This window comes from Desarmillaria tabescens (genome assembly GCF_030435595.1).
Source record: "Desarmillaria tabescens strain CCBAS 213 chromosome Unknown EV420scaffold_3, whole genome shotgun sequence".
Classification (NCBI taxonomy): domain Eukaryota; kingdom Fungi; phylum Basidiomycota; class Agaricomycetes; order Agaricales; family Physalacriaceae; genus Desarmillaria; species Desarmillaria tabescens.
The window spans coordinates 902,642-926,339 of NW_026848302.1; the positions used below are offsets into that span (position 1 = coordinate 902,642).

General features: G+C 48.8%; 9 protein-coding genes across 9 annotated transcripts; 6 read left to right on the forward strand and 3 right to left on the reverse strand.

Annotated features, from left to right (window-relative positions):
• Positions 1-24: 24 nt before the first annotated feature.
• On the forward strand, positions 25-1,673 carry EV420DRAFT_1699269 (ribonuclease P 40kDa subunit-domain-containing protein; the record flags this gene model as incomplete). Its single annotated transcript, XM_060479474.1, has 7 exons — positions 25-105; positions 155-282; positions 336-505; positions 553-672; positions 721-913; positions 966-1,106; positions 1,160-1,673. 7 exons carry the CDS (start codon positions 25-27, stop codon positions 1,374-1,376), a joined length of 1,050 nt encoding a protein of 349 aa, XP_060337602.1. The 3' UTR covers positions 1,377-1,673.
• Positions 1,674-3,808: 2,135 nt separating this feature from the next.
• Positions 3,809-6,358, forward strand: EV420DRAFT_1636043 (glycoside hydrolase family 16 protein; the record flags this gene model as incomplete). Its single annotated transcript, XM_060476536.1, has 16 exons — positions 3,809-3,907; positions 3,969-4,022; positions 4,076-4,269; positions 4,320-4,407; positions 4,464-4,646; positions 4,695-4,803; positions 4,857-4,872; positions 4,921-5,062; positions 5,114-5,395; positions 5,450-5,632; positions 5,689-5,698; positions 5,754-5,773; positions 5,824-5,934; positions 5,992-6,096; positions 6,152-6,216; positions 6,265-6,358. The coding sequence occupies 16 exons, from the start codon at positions 3,809-3,811 to the stop codon at positions 6,356-6,358; spliced, it is 1,755 nt and encodes a 584-aa protein (XP_060337603.1).
• A 312-nt stretch (positions 6,359-6,670) lies between these two features.
• On the forward strand, positions 6,671-7,830 carry EV420DRAFT_1758894 (uncharacterized protein; the record flags this gene model as incomplete). The annotated part of the gene is made up of 5 exons (XM_060480572.1): positions 6,671-6,992; positions 7,051-7,181; positions 7,231-7,422; positions 7,471-7,634; positions 7,687-7,830. The coding sequence occupies 4 exons, from the start codon at positions 6,671-6,673 to the stop codon at positions 7,630-7,632; spliced, it is 807 nt and encodes a 268-aa protein (XP_060337604.1). The 3' UTR covers positions 7,633-7,634; positions 7,687-7,830.
• An 863-nt stretch (positions 7,831-8,693) lies between these two features.
• On the forward strand, positions 8,694-10,424 carry EV420DRAFT_660011 (uncharacterized protein). Its single transcript, XM_060482960.1, has 5 exons — positions 8,694-9,238; positions 9,294-9,400; positions 9,450-9,641; positions 9,690-9,857; positions 9,910-10,424. The coding sequence occupies exons 1-5, from the start codon at positions 8,917-8,919 to the stop codon at positions 10,120-10,122; spliced, it is 1,002 nt and encodes a 333-aa protein (XP_060337605.1). The 5' UTR covers positions 8,694-8,916; the 3' UTR covers positions 10,123-10,424.
• On the forward strand, positions 10,398-12,946 carry EV420DRAFT_659891 (extracellular triacylglycerol lipase precursor). The gene is made up of 11 exons (XM_060482959.1): positions 10,398-10,849; positions 10,900-11,018; positions 11,074-11,171; positions 11,224-11,302; positions 11,355-11,525; positions 11,572-11,658; positions 11,716-12,046; positions 12,096-12,305; positions 12,357-12,479; positions 12,535-12,719; positions 12,770-12,946. Exons 1-11 carry the CDS (start codon positions 10,726-10,728, stop codon positions 12,875-12,877), a joined length of 1,635 nt encoding a protein of 544 aa, XP_060337606.1. The 5' UTR covers positions 10,398-10,725; the 3' UTR covers positions 12,878-12,946.
• Positions 12,947-13,144: 198 nt separating this feature from the next.
• Positions 13,145-15,393, reverse strand: EV420DRAFT_1699325 (uncharacterized protein; the record flags this gene model as incomplete). The annotated part of the gene is made up of 5 exons (XM_060479475.1): positions 15,012-15,393; positions 14,624-14,928; positions 14,412-14,574; positions 14,021-14,362; positions 13,145-13,675 (listed from the first exon to the last, which is right to left on the reverse strand). Exons 1-5 carry the CDS (start codon positions 15,306-15,308, stop codon positions 13,145-13,147), a joined length of 1,638 nt encoding a protein of 545 aa, XP_060337607.1. The 5' UTR covers positions 15,309-15,393.
• A 1,852-nt stretch (positions 15,394-17,245) lies between these two features.
• EV420DRAFT_1626418 (extracellular triacylglycerol lipase precursor) lies at positions 17,246-19,680 on the forward strand. The gene is made up of 11 exons (XM_060476009.1): positions 17,246-17,624; positions 17,675-17,793; positions 17,850-17,947; positions 18,009-18,087; positions 18,140-18,310; positions 18,357-18,443; positions 18,501-18,831; positions 18,881-19,090; positions 19,141-19,263; positions 19,318-19,502; positions 19,553-19,680. The coding sequence occupies exons 1-11, from the start codon at positions 17,501-17,503 to the stop codon at positions 19,658-19,660; spliced, it is 1,635 nt and encodes a 544-aa protein (XP_060337608.1). The 5' UTR covers positions 17,246-17,500; the 3' UTR covers positions 19,661-19,680.
• Positions 19,681-19,721: 41 nt separating this feature from the next.
• EV420DRAFT_660246 (uncharacterized protein) lies at positions 19,722-21,631 on the reverse strand. The gene is made up of 4 exons (XM_060482963.1): positions 21,328-21,631; positions 20,912-21,272; positions 19,908-20,853; positions 19,722-19,850 (listed from the first exon to the last, which is right to left on the reverse strand). Exons 1-3 carry the CDS (start codon positions 21,401-21,403, stop codon positions 19,917-19,919), a joined length of 1,374 nt encoding a protein of 457 aa, XP_060337609.1. The 5' UTR covers positions 21,404-21,631; the 3' UTR covers positions 19,722-19,850; positions 19,908-19,916.
• Positions 21,632-22,588: 957 nt separating this feature from the next.
• EV420DRAFT_1506732 (uncharacterized protein) lies at positions 22,589-23,542 on the reverse strand (the record flags this gene model as incomplete). Its single annotated transcript, XM_060471331.1, is given in 2 exon segments — positions 22,589-22,963; positions 22,976-23,542. Coding segments are annotated over 2 exon segments (554 nt in total), but the record flags the coding sequence as incomplete, so codon positions are not given.
• Between the last annotated feature and the right edge of the window lie 156 nt (positions 23,543-23,698).

Below are 23,698 nucleotides of genomic sequence, written 5' to 3' on the forward strand. Positions count from 1 at the left end.
TTTGCAGCTCTTCCGTAAACAACCATGTCTCTGCGCTATTCTACCGGCAACGAGAAGGGAAAGAAAATCCCGCGACTGGCATCGTCGTATCCATTCATACAGCAGGTAATATGTCACTTACGATTTCATCTTCTATCGCTAAGAACCTTGGCAGTTGGACGTGATTTTTCCATCTGATGATGAACTCGAAAACGCGTTGCTTCCTCTTGAAACTCACTACGCGAAAGGAAAAACGACGCTCTCGGATGTAATTGCGTCTGCAAAGGAACTGGGACCGGAAAAGTGCGTGTATACTTATCCTTTTCCATCGTTGCTCATCCGTCAACACCCACCAGCAACCTCACAGTCCTAAGCACCGACTTTGACGATGGCGACGTATGGTATATCGACCCTCGTGGAATCCTCACTCTCTGTGTAGCAAAAGACACGTACGAGACCCTCGGACTCGTTGGGAAGAAAGTCGTGTTGGGATACGGCAGGAAACATCCTCACGAGGAGCGGCATGGTACGTGAACCACTCGCCTCGAACGCGTAAAGATTGAGTCTATCCAGTCATAAATATTCCTCTCCAGGCCAACACGGAATCTGAGGGCAATAAAAAGCGCAGGAGCAGCGCGTTGAAGGCATGGGATGGGAGAAGGGAGCCGTGGAGCATCCTGTGTACCTCGAAAGGTGAGTATTTTCCGTTTTCTCTCCCCCATTTCGGCTTATTGTTGGTAGACCTGGCCAAGCTGGCACGGCTGGGTTCTGTGCGTCAAGTAAAATGCCAAAAGACGAGCATGAACGATGTGCGAATACCTGTTGTTGACTTACCGCCTCGGCCGAATGGGAGCCAGGACGACATCGATGACTGGAATGAACACCTTCATGGCCTGTTTGAGTGGGTTGGTATGGCAGGCCTAGGTGCCCAAAGGTTTGTTTCCCGTATAAGCTGTAAACATTGTCTAACGCGTCTTCCTTCAAAGATTACAAGCTAATGACCGCGTTGACCCCCACGTATCACTCTACGAGTCACCCGGCCCATCCAATGTCGGCAACATCACGCACCTTCGCTGGCGGGGCTTCCTCGGTCCCGACTTTGTCCAGTCTATCATCGACACCGTCACGTTCGTATCTTCTTAATTGTAATAATAGACGATAATTAACCCTGTCTGCCCAGGAAAATCTCTTCGCCTCAATTTGTATCCATAACATCGCACAATTACCCGTATACGCCGGTACCGCACCTTCCCCGGTCTGCTTTCACTTCGGAAGCTGGATTCGTCACTCCGGTCGTGGATCCGACGAGGCGGTCGGGGGATACTTGGTCTATGATCTTTATTCCGGATCCAAAGGCGGGATCGTTAGCGTCGGTCGTTGCTGAAACAGCGAACTGATCGGTACGGGTTTGTTAGAAGGAGGTTTATATCATATCATCTCCATTGTTTTAGGACTGGAATGATACGCAGTGCAGAATTTATGAAGTGGTGCCGTACTTCTCATGCATAGCTGATGCGACCTTGTATCTTAGGACTCACGATGATCAGGCCTTCCTCAGCACCAATTATGATTTGACATCGAGATCGAAGGGCTACTCGCGTTGCTCGGCGTGTTCATCAGTCCTCAAACTCTCAATTATTAGGCCTGTAACTGGTTCAGCCCGCTCTGTCTCCGCAGTTTGCACTATAACTGTTGTGCCTATCTGCTATGAAACTCGGTATTGCCCCCGCATAAATGATTCCCCCTATCTGCATCAAAGGCGACGCCTAAAGAAGGCGAATCCCTCCAGATGGACTCCGATGGCCATCATCCCAGATACCGGCCGCCCAACCTTCCGAGCGTCTGAATTCTCAAGCACGGGTTCATCGGGATTCTTTTGACGACCAAAGTGAACGAGGTGATATCTGTTTCGCAAAGATCAGATTGAGTGATACTGCGCCCCGAATGGTAAGTACGTCGTGAACCATGGACTGATGAAGCATGATCAGTGTTAAGGATACTCTGCACGAATCGCGTTGGCTAAGGACTTTCCATTTGTATGTCGTGGTTGCGAATACGCCTGGTTGCGCGAGCAGTATTGTAACAAGAGGGTAGTTGACGCCGGACCGACCTGAGTCAGACGGTCGATAGAAGACCCGCGAGCAAATGAAACTGCATCAGGATATTTGGTTTCGGAGAAAAAACAATCGAGAAATGGAGCACAATTGAGAAAGACAAAGATGGACAGGTTACAATTGTCTAGCCTGGCAAGTCGCTTTATAGTTATTCGCGGAACTAGTACGTCCTGCATATACAATTGTCACTGAATGCACTCAGGCACTTGGAACGGGACACACAAAGTTGGACGACGCTGTACTTATAGAAGTCTGTTCCCGTGTTGACCTTGTGAATGCCCGTTACTGACAACCGCAGCCATGGCCTTCAAGTATGAGGTCGACATTTATACAAGCTTTTGGAGTGAGCATGTTTCTGCTCCTTCAGGGTAAGTGACATTTGTTTCGTCGTTTACACTAGATATGCTGTGCAGAGCTGCGGGAAGTTTTTCAGAGTTGAAGGGAGTCTCTCGTTCTTGTTATACCGAAACCACCTCTTTTTGCTTCATGCTTGAAATTGATACGCAACTATCCTTACGTCCTCAGGCCTCAGGCCTCATGTCTAGAGACATTCAGTAAAACAATAGTGAAGACGCACGCTGAATTGACGCTTCTTTGGACAGAGCAAAAAATAAGGGAAGATTAACTTCATAGACAAAAAGACGCGTCATGGTTGCCATAGCACGCAACGTCGACAAGCAGGTAGAATAGACACTTTACAACATACGACATATTGGTCACAAGAAGCATTCAGGCTCGCTGGAACGTCATCGGTATCGCAGACAAACGTACATTGTTGTTGACGGTGACATTCTCGACTAGACGAATCAGGGAAAAGTCAAGCTTGACGTCCGTTCACTTAGCGGCTCCTCTGTTTTTTTTTTTCGGATATCGCCAGCGGCAATTGCTGGTCTCCGCCTCGCCTCGACCTTCGCATTGTTAGACTCGTAGCCGTCTCTCTGGACACTTGACGTTGCAAGTGTGTCGACGCCGTGGTTTACTGTGTGAATATTGAGCAGAGGAAGCGGTACGGGGAAAAGAAGGATTTGAAACTCCGACATTGCCTCTGTCACGAACTCGCACGAAGCGGCGGACTCTGGCATCTTCAAGGGCACCCCGCAGCTGCAGCCCATCTGACACCAATTCTCACTGTGACTCGTGCCTATCACTGGTGCCTGCGCTTCGGTGTTTCTAATTAAATGCCCATATTGCTTTAGCCATTTCCCTGGGCCCTTTTGAGATATATTTCGCTCTATCGATGCCACCGTACTGTCATTTGTCGAGAGGAGGAACACTGAGGGGAACCAGAATTGGCGCGTCAAATACCCTCGCAACAACCGTAGATCTAGGTAACTGCGCCTGAAATCATTGATTTATATTCCAGTTACGTGATCGAGATTCGAGAGCTTTCCAAGAGGTTGCCATCCGACCCACACGGCAGAGGAAATATGGGGCCTCCAGCTCAGATTTCTCTACATTTGTATCGGAAATATCTGTGTACGAGTATATTGGTCAAACGCTGAAGCACTGACAGGGCTCACTGGGAGTGCTAACGGTCGGTCACTTATCTGTCGAATTTTTATCTCATCAGGGACGCGCAGCAGAATTTTAAATTCCGGCCAAGAAACATCATCATCCTGGCTGCGCGTGCTGCAATTGGAACAAGTTGCACGATGGGAAGTTACTTCGTCATGCGCTCTTTACCATCAACCATCCACTCGTTTACTCACTAAGTCATGTCTACACGAAGGGCTCGTACGATTGAATCTCAGGCTTCGTCGGCGAGTCTACTCCCTCGAGGGTCATTTCGCAATGACCGCAGAGTTTCAGAATTCGTACAGTATCAAATTGTTGTTCCTGCTGTGCTCTGCCCTCTGACGCACGGTCTTTCCGTAGGGGGAGACACCATATACCTTGACCAACTCAACAATGATGTCTTTATCCGAAAAAGTAAGTTCCTTTTGGCGTACCATTCCGCAAGACCTATCCAAAGAATCTAACAGTTTTCTCTTGCTGCCGATCCTATGACATGGGGTGCAAACTTATCTCTGAACTATCGGGAACCAGATGATGCTCTCCACAACCCCACCGTGCGTGATGGCAAGGTTGTGGACGACGATGTTCTATCTTTCTCAAAGAGAGGCGTGGCCAACGTTGGATGCCTTATGATCCTTTGCACTTGCCTGCTCGCGTTATTGTCGGTGTCTCTCTCTGTTGCTGTGGCTACTTTGATTGAAATCTGACCAGTGTCGCATACCCTATTCTAACATACGTACAAGATCAAACTTCTTCTTTGTCGTCGTCTTCGAACTTGGGAGTCAATGCATCGGGGCAGGTGAGTTGGGGCTCTGACGTTCTCGTTGCCACCTTACCAATATTCCAATCATTTAGGTTCCCGAAATGGGAAACTTTGGCCTCATAGACTTAGATACCCCAGAAGATGCATATACCTTCACATCTTGGAGAGATGGCTCGGAGTGGCAGCTCATATTCTCGGATGAGTTTGAAACCGATGGGCGGACTTTTTATCCAGGTGATGATCCTTATTGGGAAGCTGTGGACCTCCATTACTGGGTGAGATTGATCGTTCAGACTCTTGAGACGGCAATTGAATTCTCGCAGGGTACCAATAACATGGAATGGTATGACCCAGCAGCTATAACTACGGCGAATGGATCTATGCACATCACACTGTCGGAAAAGGCGACCCACGGACTTGACTATCAAGGAGGTCAGATTTTGCGGCTGAAGCACCGTTATAGAATATTGACCATTTGTTTATAGGGATGGTGGCGACATGGTAATGTTGTCCTTTCCTCTGGGCTTCGCTTGCTCATGTGTAGTATAGGAACAAATTCTGCTTTACAGGCGGATATTTATCCGCTTCCGTTCGACTGCCAGGAATTAGTAACGTTGTAGGACTATGGCCCGCTGTATGGGCCATGGGCAACCTGGGACGCGCTGGCTATGGTGCAACCCTCGACGGAATGGTACGCTATCTTGCATCAGGTTAGCGATCCACTTCTTAATACGCATTTCAGTGGCCATACACATACGATGCTTGCGACGTCGGCACGGCCCCAAATCAAACCATTAATGGCTTACCCACAGTCGCTACAACCAGTGGCTATTCTGACTACAACTATGAACTTTCATACTTGCCTGGACAGCGACTCTCCCGGTGCACATGTGACGGCGAGAGCCATCCCGGTCCCAAACACTCCGATGGGACCTACGTCGGGCGTGCCTCCCCCGAAATCGACGTGTTTGAAGCACAGGTTAGTAATGACATCGGACAAGTATCACAATCTGGACAATGGGCGGTATGTCGTTTATTTTCTACGCGCGCCTTCCTCTTTGCTGATTTTTTGCTACAGCCATTTAATGAGGGATATGTCTGGGACAACAGTTCGGATAATCTCATCATTGCAGATAGCAGCATTTCAACACTGAACTCGTATATCGGTGGATCGACACAGCAGGCAACATCGGTTGTATCGACGTCAAATTCAAGTTGCTATCAGTTGTCCGACGGTTGCTTTGCAACCTATGGTTTCGAGGTGCGCGCTTAAATTCTGAAACTGCTTCTCTTCCCCAGCTGATGCTCTATGATTAGTATAAACCTGGTAAGTTGTGGAGCATAATGACACGTTCTTCAGGTTCATTGAAGTCATTCCCCAGGTTACGAGTCAGATAATGCCGTAAGACGATTACTCCTTCAACCATTTTCTCCATCCTGACCCTTTCGCAGTATATCACATGGATAAACAACGGCAAGGTCGCTTGGACCATCAACGCTGCCGGAGTCGGAGCTGATACTGGTACTGAAATCTCCGCGCGACCTGTCCCCCAAGAGCCGATAGTTCGTCTTAAAGCCTAAACAGAATGACCACGTTGAACTTAATGGGCTTCTTGACAGTACATTATGGCAAATCTTGGAATGTCCACCAATTTTGGAGACGTAGATTTGGATCATCTAACCTTTCCCGCGATCATGTCAATAGACTGGATTCGTGTATACCAGGTTGGTGTATTCTGCACTTTGTAGATATCAGCCGCTAAGCCTTACGTGCTTCCAGGACCCCAATAGCATAAACGTTGGTTGCGATCCGGACGATTTCCCTACTGCTGCATATATAGAAACGTACGTCCAATTCTCATTTCGTCCTACTTTTTCTAAACGCCATCTTAGATATGCTGAGGCATACAACAATCCTAACTTGACAACATGGGTCGATGATTATGGCCAAACGGTCCCCAAGAATTCTCTTGTGGATAGCTGCTAACATTTCTTAACTCGATATCCATGTGAATTATATGTTGTATCAAGGATCGACCATTTTATCACAACGATGCTACCTAGAGAGAGTAAAGTGAACTATGATTCAGTCCATTGAGGCCAACGGATGCTTCAGCAGTTCGCGTATCATTGGATACACCCTCATCTGCGTGTTCGACTGACCCGACATCCAGCTTGGACACTTTCGGGAGCTCTCGATCGAACTGAACCCTCTGACGAACATGAAAACAAGCTGAGAACTGTCTCAAAAATGAAGACAACCCCTCTTATACGCACACCACAGAGACGCAGTTGTTCAATGCCCAATTACGACACTCTGCAATTCGTCTTCCCGCATGGTCCTGCCCCCCTACCCGCTCATGCTCCTGAGAACTTCACCGCGCAACAGAATGAGGCCTATGTCGGTGCTCAAGCCATCGAATCTCTTTCCGGATGGTCTGTCATGTCGCCAGGATCTATGACACCACAGGTGGCGGGGAGACTTCTGGGCTATATGCTACTTGAGGCGCCGACAGTAGAAGGAAGAGACAACGTTACATTCGAAATTGCATCGTGCGCAGGAGATGAAGCACGACTGAAACAACTGGCTCAGCTCTATGCAAAAGTATACATCCGGACCTGTGAGTCATTTTCTCCGAACATGAATGTAGTCGTAGTGTTCACAATACATCTTTTCAGTCCAGGCAAATGGCGGGAGGACTCCCAGTGATTACATGGACGAGTCATCGCCTGATTTATCCGGTGACGAAGAAGAGGACGTCCCCCTTCCCAGTGTCATGGAAGAAACCCACTGGGAAACAACGCAAAACGTTAGTCGTCAACACCTGTCTATCGTTTCATTGTTAAGATCTATGAAAGGCCTCGAAACGTGATCGACATCGATGCATATTATCTCGTTGCTACGATCTCCAGTACATGTACGATCTCTCTCAGCTGGAACCTGAACATCCTCTGCTCAGGGTTTCAGATCCATTTGGCTCTGTTGACGAGGCCCGCATCATACCCATCGAACGAAAGGCCAACATCGCTGTTAGCGAACAGCAGGCCAAGGTATTCATCTACTTTCCTGCTATTGCTTACAACTGGAAATGATTTTAGCTTGAAAACCCGATGAGCGCACCTGCGATTCTATCGAGATTCGGAAAGACAGATATCTTTAAGGACCTCAATGTTGACGACTTGAACCATCTGAGTAACATGATGACTCTGAATCGCTCCATGGGTCCTTTGATGCGCTTCAAATGTGTCTCACGGCCGTAGAGGTATTGACCGTGTTTGTGGAGCTTCTTCATGTCATTAATCCCTCGCTTTTAGGGACGGCCCAATACTTACAAAACTGAGGCCTTTTCCCCCGGCATGCTGAATATCATACCTGAAAACCCTGTCACATTCTCCACCCCCGACGAGAAGCGTCTTCCTCTTCCCAGCCCTGCGTTTCTCGCCCTTCACCGAGCATGTGCGCGAGTTGCGCATCTCTCAGGTGCTGACATGTATGTCAGTGATTCATTGTCCGATGACGAGGAATAATAAGAAATGCCAGCTGGTCTGGTTGACAGACAGAGTGTAATAATGCAAGCAAGACGTTGCTCTGTCCTAGCTAATGACTCGTGCGTACAGGAGCAGGATGTTTGGTTGTAACAGATCCGAGCGGAATGGCGGAAAGTATCGCTGCCTTGAGAAATGACACAGTCGATATTGAGGAAAAATTTAGGGAGAAACGACATCATCAGCCAATGCCCATGTTCCTTCGGGAAGAAATTCTCGTAGAGAACTTGAGAGTTGACATAGGCATGGCGAGACGTCTTACCTGCAGGCATGAAAGAGCAGGCAAGAGCTTACTAGGACGTTTTCAGTGAGAGTCAGTAAGGGAAGGGGCACGGCCCGAACAACCGGACTGCCGCAACTAGCCGATCGTTTGTTGTCCAGATTCCACCACCCCCTTGTAAGTACTCCTGGTCCATTGCAAGCCGCTGCCTTCTTCGTAGCGATTTCTAAGTGTCGAATAAATTATCGTCTCCACGAATATTTGATTTTGGCAAGGCATGCTTGAACTTTCATACTTGCCTGGACAGCGACTCTCCGGGTGCACATGTGACGGCGAGAGCCATCCCGGTCCCAAGTAGTCCAATGGGACGTACGTTGGGCATGCCGCCCCTGAAATTGACGTGTTGGAAGCTCAGGTTAGCAATGACATCCGGCAAGTGTCACAATCCGGACAATGGGCGGTATGTCGATTAGTTTCCGTGCGTGTCTTCCTCTTTGCTGAAGTTCTGTTATAGCTATTTAATGAGGCTACCTCGAGAGAGCGTAAAGTGAACTCATGTCCATTGAGGCCGGCGGATACTTCAGCAGTTCTGCGTACCATTGGATACACCCCGCACGACATATTTTTGGCATCCGGAAGTACGGATGCGCATACACCAACATTCGGGAGCTTTCGATCGAACTGAACCCTCTGACGAGTATGAAACAAGCTGAGAACTCTCTTACACCACCTCTTATCATCGTTATCGCATACCACAGAGACGTAGGAGTTCAATTGAAATGCCCAATTATGACACTCTGCAATTCGTCTTCCCGCATGGTCCTGCCCCGCTACCCGCCCATGCTCCCGAGAACTTCACTGCGCAACAGAATGAGGCCTATGTCGGTGCTCAAGCCATTGAATCTCTTTCCGAATGGTCTGTCATGTCGTCAGGATCTATGACACCACGGGTGGCGGGGAGACTTCTGGGCTATATGCTACTTGAGGCGCCGACAGTGGAAGGAAGAGACAACGTTACATTCGAAATTGTGTCGTGCGCTGGAGATGAAGCACGACTGAAGCAACTGACTCAGCTCTATGCAGAAGTATACATCCGGACCTGTGAGTTATTCTTTTCCAACTCGAACGTAGTTGTGTTCACGATGTATCCTTTCAGTCAAGGCGAATGATGGAAGAACCCCTAATTTTATGGACGAGTCATCATCTGGGGATGAAAAAGAGGACGTCTCTCCTAGCCTAGCCCACTGGGAAACAAGGCGAAATGTTAGTCACCACAGCCTGTCTATGTTTTCATCATTAATGTCTATTATAGGCTTCGAACCGTGACCGACATCAATGCGTATTGTCTCGCTGCTACGATTTTGAGTACATGTACGATCTCTACCGCATGGCTCCTGGACATCCTCTGCTCAGTGGTCCAGCTCTGTGTGACACTGTCCATGAGGCCCGCATCATACCCATCGGACGAAATGCCAACATTGTTGGCGGCACACCACAAGACAAGGTATTCATCTACTTTCCTGCTATTGCTCACAACTGGAGATCAGTTTAGCTTGAAAATCCGACGAGGGTACCTGCGATTTTATCGAGATTTGGAAAGACAGATATCTTCAAGAAGCTCGACGTTGGCGACTTGAATCATATGAGTAACATGATGACTCTAACTACTCTACTCCATTGGTCCTTTGATGCGCTTCATATCTGTCTCGTGGCCGTAGAGGTATTGACTGTGTTTGTGGAATTCTTTCATGTCGTTAATCCCTCGCTTTTAGGGACAGCCTAATACGTATAGGATCGAGGCTCTCCTCCCAGGCGTGCTGAGAACCATACCTGAAAATCCTGTCACCTTTACAACCTCCGACGAACAAAATCTTCCTCTTCCCAGTCCTGTGCTTCTCGCCCTTCACCGAGCATGTGTGCGGGTTGCACATTTCTCAGGTGCTGGTGCATATGTCAGTGATTTGTTGTCCGATGATGACGAATAATAAGAAATGGCCGGTCTGGTTGACAGACAGGGTGTAATATTGCAAGCAAGACACTGCTCTGTCCTAGGCTCTAGCTAATGAGTCAGACTCCACCACCCCTTGTAGCGATCATTGTCAGGTCCCGGCCCGGCCCGGCTTGAGGAGGCTCAGGCTTCTAAAATCGCAAGCCCAAGTCTTGAGCCCAAGCCCGCTCAGGCTCAGGCTCGGCTCGGCTCGGCTTAGGGCTTTGAGCCCGGCCCTGTCAATCGCTACCCTCTTCTAAGTACTCCCTTGCGGAGAGTTGTAAGCCGCCGCCCTCTTCGTACCGATTTTCCAAGCGTCGAATGAATTATTCTCTCATTTCAGCGCTGGGCGTGCTAAGCCTGAGCGTCATTCGGTTTGGTCAAGGCATGCGAGACGCGACGACTAGGCATAATAGACCCTGGGTTATTCAAGGACCAATGTCTTTCACTAACGTTAACGGTTATACTAACCGACGGACGTCAGTGTTTTTTGCCCTTCTCGGGCTGATGACGCTGCCACTGTTGCAAATCGGTTCATCGCCCTCAGGCATCCGAGTTCGTACTTAAACTGGCGGTGATGGACTTCACTTAGACTATCTTCATGTTGGCCTTTTTCTTGGTTCTCTGCTACGCCTCCTTGGCGCTCTCTCTGCCTGAGGTTCAACTGGGTACAACGAAGCTTGTAGGGAGTGACCTATCGCTCTCGCAGCTAGAGTTCTTTGGCGGTTTGTGATCATCCGCTGTCTATATACTGTTGTTGATTGGAAGCATCAAGGGATTCCATATGCTGAACCACCTCTTGGAGCGTTGCGTTTGCAGCCTCCCGTGCTGAAAGCTGATCTCGGAGTTGAAACCTTCAATGCCAGTGAGTTCGGTCTGGCTTGCCTCCAGGCTGTGGGTGTTTTCCTTTTATTTGTGGTGCTCTGCAAGACTGAGCCTTTTAATATAGGGCTTGCCTATCGACACAATCTCGGAAGACTGCTTGACCATTAATGTTTTGCGACCATCTGGGACATCCCATAACGCTTCGCTGCCAGTGTTATTTTGGTCTGACATCCCTATTTCAAAGGTGAATAGGCCGCTAATATTATTCCTTCAGGGCCCACGGTGGTGGTTATTTTGAAGGCTCAGCTTCTCTCTATGATGGCAGTGCAATTGTGGCCCAAAGTGTCCTAAGAGTAGGTGTTATTATCTGCATCCTGCAGCACCAATACTGAGCGCCTAATCCAGGGCACACCCGTTATTTACGTCAATTTCAATTATCGTCTGGGGCCTCTCGGATTTCCTCAGGGAAAGGAAGCCGCGGACAGGGAAAACCTAAATCTTGGGATCAAAGATCAGCTTGCAGCACTAGAATGGGTCCAACATAATATCGGTGCATTCGGTGGCGACAAGAACAAGGTTTGACGCTCTTGTTAGCGTTTATAGATGACTGAAGAGTGAGTAGGTGACTGTTTTCGGAGAGAGTGGAGGGGCTAGTATGACATCTATTCTCTTCCTACATCCGTCAATTTCGGACCTGGCATGGGCGGGGGTGAGTTGAAATATTCCCAGCTCCGTATGTGCTTGCTGTACTCAACCCGAATCCCAGATCTTCCAGTCCGGGACTGCAAGCATCCCCGCCGCATTCAATGCTACTGCTCGAGAAGATCGAGAAGATGCATGGAATAATTTCGTCACCGCCATACCGGAGTGCAGTAGCTACGTCGGAACATCTCTAACGTTTCCCTGCGTGCAAAATGCGAGCTCTTCTGAAGTCTACGAAGGATTTTTACAGGCGTATTCTAAGGCAACGGAGGTGATACCTTTTTGTCCTACTCTCGATGGGCCTTCAGGTCTCTTTCCTGACTTGCCTTCGCGCCTGCTCCCCACGGGGCAGTTCGCGCGTTTACCGTTCATCGCTGGTACAAATTTAGATGAAGGCAAGGAAACCCGTCGAATGTGTTGTACCTGTATTAATCCAACTCACAGGAACCATGTTCAGCTCACTGACGCAGGACTATACCGAAGAAGTGATTCGCTCAACAGTGAATACAAGCTACGCGCCCCCTGCTGTCCCGACAGATGTCATGGATGAACTGATGGATCTGTATCCGGACGATCCAGCAGACGGGTCTCCGTATAATACAGGAAACGAGACCTTCGGCTTGTCTCCTGGCTTTAAGAGGATATCTGCAATCTGTATGAACGAGCCTCCCTTCTTTTGCCCTACATTTCTGACCCAGAATCCAGTGGGCGACCTGGTATTCGACTCCCACAGACGCTTCTGGAGCCAAACGACCGCGGATGTGGGCGTAAAGTCGTATGCTTATAGATTCACGCAACGGCTTTCCTCTATGCCGGCTTACCTCGGGGGTAAGTCCTGTTTCACTTGAACGTTACAAAGCCAAGTGCTCATTCCGCATGAAAGTGCCCCATGGGGGAGAGCTTCCATTCGTCTTCGGCGAGGTAGCAGATATGAATGAAACAGCGTCAGTAGTTGCCCTGAGTACTGTGATGATTGACTATTGGTTGTCATTCGCAACGAGTCTGGATCCCAACGACGGCTTCGGCTCGCAGCGCCCAACATGGGCTCAGTATACTGTTAGCGATCAGGTAATGTATTCCACTGTCTTCGCAGGATTCAAGTCTCTAACTTCAAGCAGGCGCTGCTACAAATTAGTGCCGACAACTTGACGATGGTACCCGATGATTTTAACAAGGAGAAGATAGACTTCATCATTAGCCAGAACGTCGCTTTCCGATATCGTTAGGGGGCCAATAGATATGTAACTATTTCCTTTTAAACATTGTTCAATGCCTAAGCTGTCTTTCCGTTATTTGAGAATGGACCTTCGATCCAGCTTACGAGAAATCAAAATTGGCTATACATTTCCGTTTGATATATATATAATAATGTAAGTACGAAAGAGACTACCGTGTTGCATACAAGATGGAAGGAACGTGTGCCGATCGATGGGAGCATACGGAAAAATAAACAGTAGAACGCGATCTATACATGTGAAAAATGGCAGCATAAATCAAAACACAATCCACCCGAAGTACAACAAAGGAACGGACGATGCGTTCAGATATGAGAAGATAGATAGCTGATAGTATACTGTATAAACAGACCGACCCAATCTATGACTAGCGATATTTTTCGCCATCACACCGCAAAGGTGGGAAGACGGATACGAGCAGGCTGAGGCACAATTTCGAATTCGAGCATGCGACATACGAGCACTGGGGTTGGTGAGAGGGCCAGAGCTCTCATGCTGGGAAGGCGGTGCAGGCCAGCGATAGACGCGAGGCGTCACGGATGGAGCCGGGGAAGGGGTCAACGAAGACAAAGAAAAGGTAGCATTGGGTGGTGTCAGGGGAGCATCTGGAGTGACGGGGCTGGGCGAACGGGGGACGGTGATGGGCGCGATAACGACGCTGCGTCTCGGCGGGGTGGGTGGCTCATCGTCGTCGACGTCGTCGAGTTGCGAAGCGATGACGGCGGCAGAAAGGGTGGCAAGCCGGATGTTGGAGGGTCTGGGACGAAGCGCGTATTGGCGAGGACTGGCCTAGTCCAGATGGGAAGGTCGCCCATGCGCCGCCACTGAGGATCGCTATACTATTGCCTTCGAAAATTATTTGTTCTGTATTTGTACGATATCGAACGCTACATCCATCTTTTATCGAGTTTTTATGACCTGAATGCCGACCCTTTTCAAGAGAAACCCAGTTTAGATATTCTGGCTCATGCCTCATTGGGGGCGTCGGCCCAAGAATTTGTCGTGAGAAGTATGGGAATGTACCCCCGGGCAGGAAGGAAGGGTGAATTTAATGGAGGCTCCAGCGAAAAGAGGATGTAATCCTAAACGTTTGTACCATGATTGACTGAAAAATCAAAACAACACCGAAGCTACCTTGACAGACACGCCAGAGACCGCAAACCCTCCCACCTTGACAGTGGGTCTGCATTGGATTTCGCCTCCCCAATCGATGCTTTTTTCTTCATCGTGATCACACTGGGACGGCGGAGGAGGGATAGGCCGCATAGTCCCTACTCCGATTTCTTGATTCTGCCGCGACCTTCGGCCCTGAGTTTCGATGATGATTTGTCGGTGCATGGTGACGGAAATGGAAGGCTCGTATTCGGTGGATCGTTGGGGAAAGAGCATGAGGAGAGAGAAAAGCGGACCACTGAGTTGGATGTGGAAAGGGATCACATCCGAGAACGAAAACGCCTGGACAGATGGTATGAAGAACTATGGCAATGATGAGCATAGAGCGGCTAGATGGGAAATTTTTCCTTACGTTGCATTGGATGGGGAGAACGTTATAACTGCACTTTGTTTTAACAGTGACAAGGACCTGATTCCATTCTTCAGGACAAGTCTTGATGCTGGGAAGTAGGGGGACATATAAGGGAGGGCGTTCGGGTCGAGTCCTGGGGTAGTAAGTTATGGGTATACGCAGACTAGGAGATGCATCAGAAATAGGCCAGTGTGCATAACCTTGCGACTTACGATGATACCTTATCAAACCCAAGCATCAGTGGACGACGTACAGTGGTGATGGAAGCAATGAGTGTATAGACGGAGGTCACGACCAAGCTGAGAACAGCAGTGAACGCAGTCTGGAAGGTAGGCGGCAATGGGTAGGTCCTTCCACTATCCTCAAATACCAACGGAAGATGGAAAGAGAAAGGAAAGGAACCCGGGCATGACTCGATCTCCGTTCGGGAGCAATTCCATAGGGTATACATTTCGCTGACGGTCGTAACCGTCCTTGAACCACACTCAGAACTCATGAAATGCAGGCGACCTTCAAACTTTGGGGAAAAGATGTCAGAACAGAGAATAAAGAGATAGAGGATACCGAACAGAAAGAGAAAACGATGAAATGGCACTTTACTTGTATTTTGACCTCAATTATGTCCTCTGATGAACTGAGAAGTACAGCTCCGGCGATGTTGCCCATCCGACCATACACTGGAGATGAGATACCATCTTCTTGTTGTGTTAAAAGGACCGTAAGTCTTTCACGATTCCTGATGAAGGTACCGTCTGCAACGCGCCCAACCCGGTGAGGTGCATGCTCAATGGACCTTTCTCCGTTTGTCGGGTCTGTACAATAATGAGGAGGAGGAGTATTGGAGCAGTAGGTCGGTGGGGAAGCTGAGAATCGCGGGACAGCTAAGGGAGACGACATTGGTATGTGGGAAAACCAAGTCAGAAAATCGAGTGACCGTAGTTGGCTGTGAGTCACTCGGCGATTTTCAACACTCGAATTTCAGGTCGATCAAAACGTTCCCGAATGGCGGCATACCGGAGAGCCTTCGGACTTACGGTCTCGTGGTCAATGGAAGTTGCTTAGTCTTGCGCTCGGAAATGAGGCAAACCGTCCAGCCACGCTTGCCCTGTCCCGGCCTTAAGGAGCTCGAGCTTGTTTTAGGACTGGCGAAATAAATAAGTGGTATGAATGGTCATATTCAGGTGCAGATAGAACTGCTTACCGATATGTTGTCAATATCGATTCGAGTCATTGTGACACCAGAAAGGAGTAGTCCTTTCAGGATCAGACCTAGCAAACATGCGCAAGTCTGTAAGCTAGAAGAACATCAACATATCAACGTATCGCAGGACGTCAAGGTAGTCCTAGTAGTATGTGTCCAACAAGCATCCGTTCAAAGGTTGTTTTCAATGTCGAGAAGTTGTCTTTGACAAAGATTGAGTTGATTTGCACGGGTATTGATTTAATGTTGCTGTTCTGAACAGGTGAGAAGGCTCAACCGTGACTAAGTTGAAAGATAACAAGCCCACGACAAGACGTCCAGGTATGGGCACTAAGTCCGGGGGAGGCCAGGACACTGAAGCACATTGCGATTTTATTAGTATATTCCGTCATAAACAACGAAGAACTGTGTTCATCTTTGATTACTGGTGTCACTTTGAACAGCTGCAGGTTTTTACTATGCGTTGGATGTTTGTAAGTACTTCTTGGCAGAAGGTAATCGAACGTACGTCATTAAGATTCGGATTTGTATCAAACGACGGCGTCGCACGGTCCGACCTTCAAAAGATTCACGGATACGACGTCGACGCTGCGACTCTGCATGTGGTTTACGCGGATGCTTATAGTGTCCAAAAGAACCGGAGCTCGAGACGCAAGCTTTCAAAATGTAAACAAACGATAGACCTTTCAAGAGTGAAGAAACATACATGTTTTGTTGGTAAAAAGTGCACGAAAAGAACGACGTTGATGTCACGAACTGCAAGTCCTGCTTAATACTGTGTTTTCCTGAAAGTAAAGGTCCGAAATAAGTACACCTGGCTGCTCAGTGCTCGGTTTGGCAAATAGGAGGTTGCCACACGTGCGAGTCGTAATTGCCGCGGCAGAAGGTCTCGACTCTCTAGTAGTACGACAAATTCAGGTCCTGAACGTGAACCACAGATACCCACTAATTATTCTTCGCTGACCACAATTTTCTGATTTCTACCATAATTCCTTGGCGAACATCGGCAGCGTTTTTCTTGGTGATTCGAAGCGGATTCGTGTCCTGTCGTCCTCTAGTACTCCGCCATCATCACCACCTTTGTCAGGTTCTTCGATGTCGGTCATTCTTGCCGGAGTATCTCCGACACAGTCCCCTGCACAGTCACCGCCACCAGCGTCCACGTCATCCAAGTCTTCACCTGCAGCTAAGGAGCGTCGTATTGACCGTGCGTAATGCAGGAGAAGGGTGTTTGGTTGAAACAGATCCGAGCGGAAAGGCTGAAGGTATCGTTGCCTTGAAAAATAATGCTCAGTCGATCATATTGGCTGGCGGCTGGGAGAAACGACATCATCAACTAATGCCCGTGTTCCTGTGGGGGTAAATTCTCGTAGAGAACCTGATAGCGTCTTACCTGCAGGGATGAAAGAGCAGGCAAGAGCTTACTAGGACTTTTCAGTGAAGGAAGTGGTGCGGCCCGAACAGCCGACCCGGAACAATCATTGGCGGTGCGCCTATCGTTTGTTACTCCACCCTCTTGCAAGTACTCCCCGTCCGTTGCGGAGAGTTGTAAGCCGCCGCCATCTTCGTACCGATTTCTAAGCATCGAAGAAATTATTCTCTCGTTTCAGTGCTACGCGTCAACTGCGCGTTCTAAGCCTGAGCGTCATTCGGTTTTGTCAAGGCATGCAGCACGCGACGACTTGGCATAATAGTCCCTGGGTTATTCTATGGCGAATGCCTTTCACTAACGTGTATTAGCCGACGCCGTGCGGTAACGTCAGTGTTTTTTCTTTGCCCTCTTTGGGCATATGATATTGGGTCGCGAAATCCCGGCAGGAATCACCGCCCTCAGGCATCCGAGTTGGTACTTAAACTGGCGGTGATGGACTTCACTTAGACTATCTTCATGTTGGCCTTTTTCTTGGTTCTCTGCTACGCCTCCTTGGCGCTCTCTCTGCCTGAGGTTCAACTGGATACAACGAAGCTTGTAGGAAGTGACCTATCGCTCTCGCAGCTAGAGTTCTTTGGCGGTTTGTGATCATCCGCTGTCTATATACTGTTGTTGATTGGAAGCATCAAGGGATTCCATATGCTGAACCACCTCTTGGAGCGTTGCGTTTGCAGCCTCCCGTGCTGAAAGCTGATCTCGGGGTCGAAACCTTCAATGCCAGTGAGTTCGGTCTGGCTTGCCTCCAGGCTGTGGGTGTTTTCCTTTTATTTTCGGTGCTCTACAAAGGCCGAGCCCTTCAATATAGGGCTTACCTGTCGACGCAATCTCGGAAGACTGCTTGACCATTAATGTTTTGCGACCATCTGGGACATCCCATAACGCTTCGCTGCCAGTGTTATTTTGGTCTGACATCCCTGCTAAAAAGGTGAACAGGCCGCTAATATTTGTTAAAAAATTCCTTTAGGACCTACGGTGGTGGTTATTTTGAAGGCTCAGCTTCTCTCTATGACGGTAGTGCAATTGTAACCCAAAGTGTCCTAAGAGTAGGTGTTATTATCTGCATCCTGCAGCACCAATACTGAGCGCCTAATCCAGGGCACACCCGTTATTTACGTCAATTTCAATTATCGTCTGGGGCCTCTCGGATTTCCTCAGGGAAAGGAAGCCGCGGACAGGGAAAACCTAAATCTTGGGATCAAAGATCAGCTCGCAGCGCTAGAATGGGTCCAACATAATATCGGTGCATTCGGTGGCGACAAGAACAAGGTTTGATGCTCTTGTTAGCGTTTATAGATGACTGAAGAGTGAGTAGGTGACTGTTTTCGGAGAGAGTGGAGGGGCTAGTATGACATCTATTCTCTTCCTACATCCGTCAATTTCGGACCTGGCATGGGCGGGGGTGAGTTGAAATATTCCCAGCTCCATATGTGCTTGCTGTACTCAAGCCGAATCCCAGATCTTCCAGTCCGGAACTGCGAGCACCGCCCTCCCATTCAATGCTACTGCTCGAGAAGATCGAGAAGATGCATGGAATAATTTCGTCACCGCCATACCGGAGTGCAGTTCCTATGTCGGCACATTGTCAACGTTTCCCTGCGTGCAAAATGCGAGCTCTTCTGAAGTCTACGAAGGATTTTTACAGGCGTATTCTAAGGCAACGGAGCAGTTTCCTTTTTGTCCTACTCTTGATGGACCTTCAGGTCTTTTTCCTGACTTGCCTTCCCGCCTGCTTCCTACGGGACAGTTCGCGCGTTTACCATTCATCGCTGGTACAAATTTAGATGAAGGCAAGGAAGCCCGTCGAATGTGTTGTCCGCGTACTAATCCAACTCACAGGAACCCTGTTCAGCCCGCCGACGCAGGACTATACCGAAGAAGTGATTCGCTCAATAGTGAATGCAAACTACTCCCCCCCTGCTGTCCCGACAGATGCCATGAATGAACTGATGGATCTGTATCCGGATGACCCAGCAGACGGGTCTCCGTATAATACAGGAAACGAGACCTTCGGCTTGTCTCCTGGCTTTAAGAGGATATCTGCAATCTGTATGAACGAGCCTCCCTTCTTCTGTCCTACATTTTAACCCTGAATCCAGTGGGTGACCTGGCGTTCAACTCCCAAAGACGCCTCTGGAGCCAAACGACCGCGGATGCGGGCGTGAAGTCATATGCGTATAGATTCGCACAACGGCTTTCCTCTATGCCGGCTTACCTCGGGGGTAAGTCCTGTTTCACTTGAACGTTACAAAGCCAAGTGCTCATTCCATATGAAGTGCCTCATGGGGGAGAGATTCCATTCGTCTTCGGCTCGGTAGCAGATATGAATGAAACAGCGTCAGTAGTTGCCCTGAGTACTGTGATGATTGATTATTGGTTGTCATTCGCAACGAGTCTGGATCCCAACGACGGCTTCGGCTTGCAGCGCCCAGCATGGGCTCAGTATACTGCTAGCGATCAGGTAATGCATTCCACTGCCTTCGCAGGACTCAAGTCTCTAACTTCAAGCAGGCGCTACTACAAATCAGTGCAGACAACTTGACGATGGTACCCGATGATTTTAACAAGGAGAAGATAGACTTCATCATTAGCCAGACAGTCGTTTTCCGACATCGTTAGAGGGCCAATAGATACATAACTATTTCCTTTTAAGCGTTGTTCAATGCCTAAGCTGTCTTGCTGAGCAGAAAAGAGGTGATGATAATATAGGACTTGAATCCGCTGCGTGAATGCATTGGCCCTCACTCCATTAGTACCGACGTCGAGTTTTGATTACCAAGAAGGATCTGTTGTGCCGACGTGGCAGACCCTGGCATATTTATCAGTTAGCAGCACTTCACAGAATGCTATCAGTGAGAAGACCCACCTGCTCCATTCAACTCATCTCCTGCGGGTCTATGAAAATGACCCCCATAGTCACATCAACATGTTGAAGCACTTCAGGTGGAAAACAGAAAACCGTCCTTTGATTCTTGATTCTAGGAACAATAGCGATGTAACGGAATTTGGAGATCATCCCTGTACCCAGCCAAGTGATGGCTTTCTTCAGGGTCTCGGTGTGAACACCATGCCTTACTCCGACAGTTGACTGTTGGTATGACAGAACAGTAGAGCCATCCACATCCTTGCTGACAATAAATGAATCCAAGGTAGATCCGTCGCTGTTTTCGGGTAGGTACCAGCCAAGACGATCAAGGGAGATGTCTTCCAGAGTCTTGTAAAAATAGATGATGGGTGTTGACAGAAGGATAGAAAACGGTACAACAGTGCGTCGGATGGCTTCTGATGCTTCGAAGGTGCAATTTTCAGCCCCTACATGGCCTGCTTCCATGGGATAGACCTTGCATGGCACGCATTTTTGGAGAAGTAGCTTCGCTTCATTCTCAAACATGTGGCTAAGATACCCCCGGGAATGTGGATGCTGATATATCAGCATGAATATTGTCTGGCGATCCTGCTCGAACTGATACTTGTGATGAGCGCAGAACAAGTTTAAGATGTACCCAGAGATGAAGACCATAGCAGGGGTGAATGGATGCCGGTAGTGAGGGATAAGAAGGAAAAGTTGTTGGGAATCTGACTCGTAAAGATATTTTGACGAAGGGTAATGGGTGGTGTAATTTTGGAGACAAGCCACCGTACTGTCCCAATCAAATTGTCCTACCATTGAAGTGATTTCAATGCGATGTGTGAGAAACGAGTCGGGGTTTTGACTCTGACTATAACAAGCCTGGGCTGAAGGGCCGAAGTCATCATACCACCGAGAAATGGTATTCTCAGTCGGTACCACTGGTTGCCGCAACAATTGTCGGCTAAGGGTGTTCCATGTTTAAAAAGCTTAATCCAGGATGCATACTATGGTATACTCACCATAATATTATTTCCCTCCATGAGAAAGGAAGCATATAATATGTACTGCTCGCTCTCTTCTTCTTCGCATAGTCAAAGTAACGAGGTTGAGCCGAGCATGCATGCACAACAAAGAAAGGGCTGCCATATAGGGAGAATATGTTTTCTTCTTCACCGGGGAGAGACACAACATCATCAACTAAAGCCCACGTGCCTTTAGGGATATATCTCTGTAGAGAACTTGTCGAGAGATGATGCATGATGATATAGACACCAGATGCATCAAAGAATATAAAGCTATTTGTATAACCGATTTGAAGGGCAGTCGGAAGACCGTCGAGGAGCCGCAGAATCAATAAATAATAAATGAATAATGTTTTGCCTGTCAACGGTAAGTGAGTCTCATGGAATAAATGCCAATATTTATGACCTCTCACCTATCCCTGGATGCCCGGTAATGACAAAGGCACTGTTAGCCAATCCTTCTGCAAAACTCGTTTCATAGGTGGCCATCGCATTTCTGGGCGGATCTAGGTGGACTACTCGTTAATCTCCCGTAGCCAGGACCTGCCCACCCATCTTGTATTCCACCTCTTCTTCTACATCTTCAAAGAGGACTTGAAGGCCTCCTCCTTGCAGCCACGCATTGATATATATACAGCATTTTCGGTACTCTGGCCGAACGAAGATGCCGGACATAGGAAGGTCATCAAACAGAGGATGGCCGTCAAGGTTGATAGCTCGAAGGGAGGTGGGGATGGGGGTGCGGTCGTTGGTAACAGTGCCGTCTCTGGTTACTGGGACTGTCTTGCACAGGTCAACCTGTCGCCCTTTCTTCCAAAGCTTTTCCCAAAGTTGAAATTCGGGGCCGAAGGTTGCAAACTCGACACAGCCCGGAGCATCATCTAGAAGATGGCGACCGGTATATTGATTCAAGAGGATGCTATCCCTATCGTAGTTGGAAGTTGACATGTTTGTGGCAACACTTGTCTCAGTGAGTGCGACATCGCAGCCCGAAGTAGTTGGTGTCTCTAAAATGGAGACAGCCAATGTTTTCTTCGCCTTGAAATGCTACCAAGCCGTCAAGATACTTAAAAGTAGCATCGCAGACCACACAGGTGTGACTGACATCATAGTGCCGGGAACTACGGAGCGTCTGACGGATTTGGATCCATACGAAAACATTACGGGTCAACACCTGTACAATGTTCCCAGTGTGGGCGGAGGTACATAAACTGTCACACCAGCGAACAGCCAAAGAACGGGGTGCTCTCTCCAAAAAGTGACGGTTTTCTTTTAACCAAATTTTGATACTCCTCGGGTTGTTCCGCCGTTAACGAAAGTCATTGTGGTAGTAGTGCAAGTACGCAAGAGATTGCCATGTTACATACAAGATGGAAGGAGCGTGTGCCGATCGATGGGAGCATACAGAAAAATAAACAGTAGAACGCGATCTATACAAGTGAAATATAGCAGCATAAATCAAAACACAATCCACCCGAAGTACAACAAAGGAAGAAACGATGCGTTCAGATACGAGAAGATAGATAGCTGATAGTATACTGTATAAACAGACCGACCCAATCTATGACTAGCGATACTTTTCGCGATCACACCGCAAAGGTGGGAAGACGGATACGAGCAGGTTGAGGCACAATTCGAGCATGCGACATGCGAGCACTGGGGTTGGTGAGAGGGCCAGAGCTCTCATGCTGAGAGGGGGGTGCAGGCCAGCGATAGACGCGAGGCGTCACGGATGGAGCCGGGGAAGGAGTCAACGAAGATAGAGAAAAGGTAGCATTGGGCGGTGTCAGGGGGGCATCTGGAGTGACAGGGCTGGGCGAACGGGGGATGGTGATGGGCGCAATAACGACGCTGCGTCTCGGCGGGGTGGGTGGCTCGTCATCGTCAAGATCGCTCGCCGTCGTCGAGTTGCGAAGCGATGACGGCGGCAGGAAGGGCGGTAAGCTGGATGTTGGAGGGTCTGAGACGAAGCGTGTATTGGCGAGGACTGGCCTAGTCCAGATCGGAAGGTCGCCCACACGCCGCCACTGAGGATCGCTCTCGACGTCGACGCCGCCGTCGCCGTCAATGGTGGCCGTGGGGACGCTCTGGTCCCATTCACCATTGTCAATTGCATCAGCCAGCATCGCAGCTGGATCGTCCGAGCCAACAGCCATGGGACTGCCCCTGTCCTCTATGCTGCCCTCCCGCGACAAGGCAGGGGTGCTACCGACGTCTGACTGCTCGCTGTCTTGCTCCTGCTCCTGCTCGTCGGTAATGAACGCCTCATACTGGGCATCTTCGAAAAAATCATCCGAATCTGGGTCGAATTGGTTGAACATGCTCCATTTCTCGTATATCTTTTCGTAAGGAGTGTCGGCGAACGGCGTGGGAGTCGCTACAGCGGGTGCAGAGTTGTAGGCAGAGGAAAAGAGAGCCCGGCCCATGATGAATTTTTGAGAAAATGAGTAGCAAAACGGTCAAGTAGTGCTAAAGTGGCGCAGTCTGAAAATCGACGGCTTTTGTGGGTATTTGAAGGATAGGGTATGGGTACGGAGTACAAGCAAATGGCGGTTGATCCTTGTTGGCGAATTGCCACCAAGAAAGACGCGTCTTTCGGAGTAGAGCGGAGTTTGAACTGCATAGCCCCCAGCCTTCACTGCCTTTCTCTGTTCAAGTTCAATCGAGCTGACCTTCATTCTGTTCTCCTCCGCCATGTTTCCTGTTTTCTCTACTTCTGACTATTTTCAGGATTTTTCCCTGGCTGTCAGTCTAGCTCTAAGATCTGAGGTTCCGCTCTATCTC

Excerpts from the sequence above, each read along its gene's own strand:
- EV420DRAFT_660011 (XM_060482960.1), top strand. The coding sequence starts at position 8,917 with ATGCCCAATTATGACACTCTGCAATTCGTCTTCCCGCATGGTCCTGCC. Across the intron at positions 9,401-9,449 it reads ACTGGGAAACAAGGCGAAAT|GCTTCGAACCGTGACCGACA; the intron begins GTTAGTCACCAC and ends TGTCTATTATAG. Across the intron at positions 9,858-9,909 it reads TCTGTCTCGTGGCCGTAGAG|GGACAGCCTAATACGTATAG; the intron begins GTATTGACTGTG and ends CCTCGCTTTTAG.
- EV420DRAFT_659891 (XM_060482959.1), top strand. The coding sequence starts at position 10,726 with ATGTTGGCCTTTTTCTTGGTTCTCTGCTACGCCTCCTTGGCGCTCTCT. Across the intron at positions 11,172-11,223 it reads TCGCTGCCAGTGTTATTTTG|GGCCCACGGTGGTGGTTATT; the intron begins GTCTGACATCCC and ends TTATTCCTTCAG. Across the intron at positions 12,720-12,769 it reads AGTATACTGTTAGCGATCAG|GCGCTGCTACAAATTAGTGC; the intron begins GTAATGTATTCC and ends AACTTCAAGCAG.
- EV420DRAFT_1626418 (XM_060476009.1), top strand. The coding sequence starts at position 17,501 with ATGTTGGCCTTTTTCTTGGTTCTCTGCTACGCCTCCTTGGCGCTCTCT. Across the intron at positions 17,625-17,674 it reads GCAGCTAGAGTTCTTTGGCG|GGATTCCATATGCTGAACCA; the intron begins GTTTGTGATCAT and ends GGAAGCATCAAG. Across the intron at positions 19,091-19,140 it reads TAAGAGGATATCTGCAATCT|TGGGTGACCTGGCGTTCAAC; the intron begins GTATGAACGAGC and ends CCCTGAATCCAG.
- EV420DRAFT_660246 (XM_060482963.1), bottom strand. The coding sequence starts at position 21,403 with ATGGCCACCTATGAAACGAGTTTTGCAGAAGGATTGGCTAACAGTGCC. Across the intron at positions 21,273-21,327 it reads TACCGGGCATCCAGGGATAG|GCAAAACATTATTCATTTAT; the intron begins GTGAGAGGTCAT and ends TACCGTTGACAG. Across the intron at positions 20,854-20,911 it reads TGGAGGGAAATAATATTATG|CCGACAATTGTTGCGGCAAC; the intron begins GTGAGTATACCA and ends GAACACCCTTAG.